The 6,612-nt window shown below is 29.4% G+C and overlaps 1 protein-coding gene across 1 annotated transcript; it reads right to left on the reverse strand.

Moving 5' to 3' along the window:
• Nucleotides 1-1,673: 1,673 nt before the first annotated feature.
• Nucleotides 1,674-4,516, reverse strand: LOC100574548 (S-formylglutathione hydrolase). Its single transcript, XM_008191211.3, has 4 exons — nucleotides 4,057-4,516; nucleotides 3,791-3,974; nucleotides 2,200-2,419; nucleotides 1,674-2,070 (listed from the first exon to the last, which is right to left on the reverse strand). Exons 1-4 carry the CDS (start codon nucleotides 4,220-4,222, stop codon nucleotides 1,891-1,893), a joined length of 750 nt encoding a protein of 249 aa, XP_008189433.2. The 5' UTR covers nucleotides 4,223-4,516; the 3' UTR covers nucleotides 1,674-1,890.
• Between the last annotated feature and the right edge of the window lie 2,096 nt (nucleotides 4,517-6,612).

Consider the following 6,612-nt stretch of genomic DNA (forward strand, 5'->3'; position numbering starts at 1 on the left):
TTTTCAACTTCAGTATCTTGTTCGATGAGAAAGTGAATTTAGTTGGTGCGTAGGAGACGTAAAAACTTAAGATGCCCAGTCAGGGGTGGATAGGTAATATTTATGTTACAGGGAAATATTTAAAGGGGACCCCCAACTGAAAAAAAATTTGGTCGCTTCGCTCGCATTTGATATTCAATCTAACATATTTACCCATAAATAAAATGTTTAGTGCGAAAACGTATCTTTAGTTAAACAAAATTACAACTTTATTGGGAAAACGGCATATGAGGAAAATGCTTTTTTTCGGTTGTGAGGGATTTTTGAAAAATTTCGCGTAAGGTCGTATAATTTCGTACAAATTCCGTACTAAATGTCGGCCAAAAAAAATTTACAAAAACACAATATTGGGAGGGGGGATTAGGGAAACATATGAGGATATTTCGATCTTCGATTAACGATAAAAATTTAAAATACTATGTTAAAGATCCGTAAGCCAATTCTTGACTTATCGTTTTATTATTATATTGTTAAAAATAACAGTAAGTAATAATAATTTATATAAAAAAAATGAATAGTTTTAAATTTAAACTATTCCTATTTGGTGAATATTTTATTTTACAAAAAACCAATGTGTAGACCCGAGTGGGCCCCTCAACATAAACATAGACGGGGGCCCACAGGGAAAATCCCTTTTTCCCTATGGGCCTATCCACCCCTGTGCCCAGTAGTTTTCAAGAGAGCCGGGGAAAATTAAATTATTATATATTATATTGAATTATTTTCATAATGAATATTATAATACTGTACATTAATATTTGGGTATGATTCCAAGAAATTAATTTTGCAACACTAAAATAGTTATGTTTCAATAAATTGTACAAATTCCAGAAATAAGTAGAATATCATAAAATATAACTTATTAAAAACAATTTGACAGGGCAACCCACATCACGGCCCACAGAATTTGTGAAAGTACCTAACGACACCAGTAATTTCCTATTATTATTAAAAGTAGTACATAAGTACATATTTGAATGTTCATTCAATAAGAAGTTTGGTATCCCTAATAAAAAATCGTATTTATTTGATTCAGTAATAAGATAAATGAACAGTGATATTTAACTTTTTTAGATTGCTATAGTAGTATGAGGGAAAAGAATAATTAAAGAGAAATGTACATTTAATGAATCATACTTAAAATAGAAGTAGTGAAACTTATAACATTAATTATTTTAATGATTTCTTTTCTTTTTATTTATTAATGGATTATACCATTTTAAACTGTAAGTAATTAAACAAAATGACAAACACAATATAGTTTATTGTTATTTCTTGCAAATGATTTATAGCAAAAATCTAAAGTTATTAATTTTACAATGATACAATTCAGTGTCGGATCCAGAGGTGGGGGAGGGGGCGTTCCCCCCCTAATCACCGTAGTTTCCCTTTGTTTTACACTATGTGTAGCCAATTTTTGTACTTTTTGTACTTTTGCCCCCCCCCCAAAAAAAAAAATGAAGTCCTGAATCCACCACTGATATAATTTTATCATAATTATCTTCGGTTAAAACTTTTTTGGTTGAAAGTTCTTTAAAAAGGTAATTTTTCAATATTCTGAGGATTCTTTAAATTATACTGTGACGTGAGGAAAAATGAATGACAAGATACAATCATAAAAACTTTTAAAAGAATTCTTAGTGGCACAGTTATTAGTTTGGTAGCATCCAAATTTAATAACATTACAATTTGCAAATATTATTTATTATAATCCATTTATCCATATATTTTCTAATTATGCAAATTAAAATTAAGTTTTGGTAAAGTTATTTAGGTAACATATAAGTCTTGACACACCACTCATTATACGAGTATAATACTACTTAAAAATACATAAAATTCATCAAATTATTAAGAGCCACACAAAAATTTAGAATGGTGATGAAAATGCTGTTCCATAAAACTTGAAATGAAATAAAAACCGTGATCATATCCTTCTTCTATATTTACAGAAATTTCAATCCCTGCCTTTTCACAAGCGCTTATAAAATTTTCCAATTTTAATTGTTCGGCGTATTTATCATTATTCCCCTACAAAAAAAAAAAAAAAAAACAAAATGTATTTAATATGTATTATATATATTTATACATTATATGCTTTTAAATTTTTTAAAAAAAATTAATTAAAACATTTTAATATAATATTTAATTTAACTTTACTTGATGTATGAGGATATTCAACTCTGGTCCCTTGTAATCAGCTACTAAACAGGTAGCATCCCATTCCTCCATAGTTTTTGTATCATCTCCAAAATAACACTTTAATATAAATTGTATATCGGGTGTTTTAGATGGATTACAAACCGGAGCTAAAGCTGAGACTGAACGAAACTTGCCAGGATTTTTAAGTGCGCTTATTAATGCACCATGACCTCCCATACTAAAATATTATTATTTATTACATTTCAATACATAAAAATGATTTAATAAAATATGAATCTATAGACCGTATTCATAATCGAATAGGTATTGCTTAAAAATATATAATAAGTATTATTTAAAAAATAAAAATTGTGATAATAACTAAAAGCAATGTTTAATGTAGGTCTCGACCAACCTTAAAAATAAGTAACACTTTTTCTTTTCTTTAGCTCGTTTATGAAACTCATAGCTTAAGCAAAACTTTTTTTTAAGCATCGACTATGAAATGAAAATATAAAAGGTACTAATACTGATAACTGATAATAGGTAATAGGTAGTAGGTACCTACACTTATCTTCTTTATATATATAATTCTCCTGTACGTGTGTTGTGATTGAACTCCTCCCAAACGGTTCGACCGATTTGAATGAATTTTTTTGTATGCGTTTGGGCGACACTCCGGATTGTTTAGATTCACAAATCATCCCCCTAGGGCCAACCAGGGGATGTGCTCAAACGGGGATTTAAAGATTTACGGTGGAAATTTTTGTTTATAAATAGTTGCCATGAGTTTAAAGCTATTATAATAATAATTATTGGTTGCCGTGAAATCAGTGTATTCATTCAATGCATTTAATTTTTTTGTACGATGTGTTTTGATATTATATGTATCGCAATTACGTAAATATTGAATGTATTATACCCACATATAAGTTACGTACATAAGACAATGCCACGTCTTCGTGGACGAGGAGAAAATATTGGTCGACAGACTCGGCATTCACAATTAGTCCAGACATTTAGGAGTTCAGTGACATACTTGGTATAACTTTGAATTTTGATACTTTAGAGTTTAGAGTTAAATTATCAAGTTACGAACAAAAAGCACGGGGTCCGCGATCTACTGCAGGTAGATTGCCTACCTGATAATATACTACTGCGAATCAGAATTTTTATTCCAGGCAACAGAAAAGTTAAGATAAATTTTGAACACCATACACCGAATACTAAATAGGTAACGAATTGAACAACGTTTGAGTCATAAAGAGTTGGTACATTTAACGGGAAACGAAGTGCACGAGATCAGCTAGTATATTATAAATTTATAAATAATCAAATAATTTATGTTTAAACTTAATTGATCTTATTTTTCTTAAACTAGGTACCTACATGATTAACAATAATTTCCCTTTTTACTATACTAAATAATGCATAGACATTGGGGTCCTATACAAGGGGGGTGTATAGGGGATAAAACCTCCCCACTTACTATATGGGAAGTATATAAATGTATAGGCATACATTCAAAACCAAAAACATATTTTAAAATATTTTTTTTTTTTGTGAACAATGATAGACATAAAAAATGTATTAATATTTATAAATATACCTGTGACCCATGATTGACTGTCTGTCTTTGTTTACATTAAAGTTCTCCTGAATAATACTAGGTAGCTCTTCATTCACATATGAATACATTTGATAATTCCTGTTCCACGGTTTTTTCACAGCATTTACATAAAATGACAAGCCTTTAGCTTCAATTTCATTCTTTTCAACACCAAAAGTAACCCCTGAAAACACAAGTCAATATTTGTGATAACAGTTTATTTATTATTACATTATTGTAATAGTCAATAAGTTAGATATTCTTACTAGGGCACACATCTGGTGACACTACGATTATTCCATAATGTGCTGCCCATCGTTGAAACCCTGACTTCTGTATAAAAGTTTGTTCAGAACTTGACATGCCCCCCAAAATATATAAGACTGGAGCAGGGCCTTCCAAATTGTCTGGTACATACACAGCAAATTTCATACGGAAATTTAACACGGCACTAAAAATATTAAGAGCACATTTCAGTTAATTAAATAAGTAGATATTATCTTGGTCAGAGGATTTCAGGCATGGAAGTATAATGCTTGGTAACAAAAATAGCACACTCAAAGCAGTAATGTCTTCAAAAGTAACAGGAAAGAGGCCGACCAAGAAAAAGGTGGTTGGATGTGGTGGAGAATGATTTAGAAATAACAGGAGTTGAAGAGTGGAGAAACATAATTCAGGATAGGGAAAAGTGGCGCAAAATTGTGATGGCGTTAAAAACTCCAATAGAGTAGTATAATAAGCCAATAGAAGAAGATCAAGAAAACTACTAGGAACTTTTTGCTTTTGAATCGCTCCACTCAGAATCTAAAATATTCATTGTTATTGACGAAAAAAAAGGTAAAAACTATTATTAAATAATAGAAGCCAATTAAAAACACGATGTGGAATAAATTAAAAAATGATTCAATAAATTGTTACGCGAATAAAAAGTTATAATATTGTATAATTCATAAAAAAATAAGGTCTTAAAATTATGTAGGTGCCTACTATCACTATTTATAATACACGGTAAATTATAAATTATTACAAAATAGTATTCTTACATTTTTATTTATTAACAAATTATTTGAAATTTCCAAAAAATGTTTATAACATAATATAGCAATTAGCCATGTGCACAAACACTTTTAGTAGAGTTATAACTTATAATGTATAGTTTCGCCTATTATCATTAATTATCTGTGTAATAACTAATAACTATAATGATGATAATATAAATTTACTTCCGCTATACGTAGCTCAACAATTAATGAATAATTCTTGAAGAAATGCAACTTGAATTATAAATAATCTAACTAAATCAGTTATACCTACGTATACGGTGTAGGTATATGCGAGGGTATAGGAACGTGACTATACGTATACCGCTATATTATTGATCAATAATATAAGTAATTCACGATCAATTTATTTGTATGATAATAATAAACTCGTTCTATCATCAGATTTTGGACATATTTCCTCATTATTTTCCAGCACTATTATATGAATAATATAATTAATATTAGTGGCTGATAATATAAAAGATACTAAATATGTAATTACAATGAACAAACAAATGAATATGTTTATTTTTTAAGTGCATACCTACCTAACCTTTACATGGACTATTTTTTTTCACTGACCGAATTCATTTTTTGATTAACACTTCAAACGCTATAGTTATACGTCAGTGTTCCTCTTAAAATCTTAAAGTGCAAGAACCGTACGCTTTTTTTCTAAAACTATATAAATGCCATTACTCATTATCCGTCCAGGACGTCCTAATATATTGTCATAACTCGGTAGTAGGTACTTTTCAAAAATAGATGTATACATTATTAAAAATGGTTACTTAAATTATAAGATAAAATATAAAATATATTACATTCGCTATGTACATATTATATATTATAATATATATAGGTAACGTTTAAGTGAATTTATTAAATTTTATAAATAAATAGAGACATAATACTTTTTATTTTTTAATATTTTCTACTGTATAATTATAAATATAACCAGCCAAAAACATATACTTTCTATCATTAGGTATATGATGTTTTCTATTTTACCAATGAATGTGGAAATGTTAAGTCAAATAATACATTACGCAAGTATGCAAATATGCAACTCAATATTGAGTCATCCGGATCAATTAAGTCATTGTTTTATTTTAAGAGAAATCACTAAAACTTAACACATTAGTTACCTAATGAATGACAAATTACGTTTCGTTTGGCTTAATTGTAGGTACCTTCAACCAATATTATTTGTAAGTCAGACAAAAAATGTTAAATTTATGCAACTTAGTTATTTATTTATTACAAAAAAACTGTAGGTAATTTGTATTAAATCAATATTATGAGATCTAAGCAGGATGCCAAAGGTACGAACTACCTACTACGAACACCATTTCGTACCTATATAATAAATATACGTATAGATGGAGCGGAAATGCGTGCCACATTTTCCCCTTCGGTTACAGATGTTTATACTACTATTCTGACGTGCATTCAGTTGTGATTCAGTACACCTCTCATGCACGATGAAATTGTGCCTTTTACGTGACCCTCGAACACAGATATAACAAAGATATTATATAGGTAATCATTATCTATGCCATACAACGGCCTTACGATAAGGCTGTTTTATCCACTTTCTACTTTCCAGAGATCAATCCATTCTGTCTTAGTCAGTGGTAAGTGGTAACCAACCATAGTAGTTTGATTAATAAATGTTAGTTTGTGATTGAGAGATAATATATTAAAGCGGGTTGCAGTCGGAGTTTCTGTCTTTGTCTACACGCGCTCATCATAGGATTATAGACGTGTTCTATCGTG

This window comes from Acyrthosiphon pisum, chromosome A1 (assembly GCF_005508785.2).
Source record: "Acyrthosiphon pisum isolate AL4f chromosome A1, pea_aphid_22Mar2018_4r6ur, whole genome shotgun sequence".
NCBI lineage: Eukaryota > Metazoa > Arthropoda > Insecta > Hemiptera > Aphididae > Acyrthosiphon > Acyrthosiphon pisum.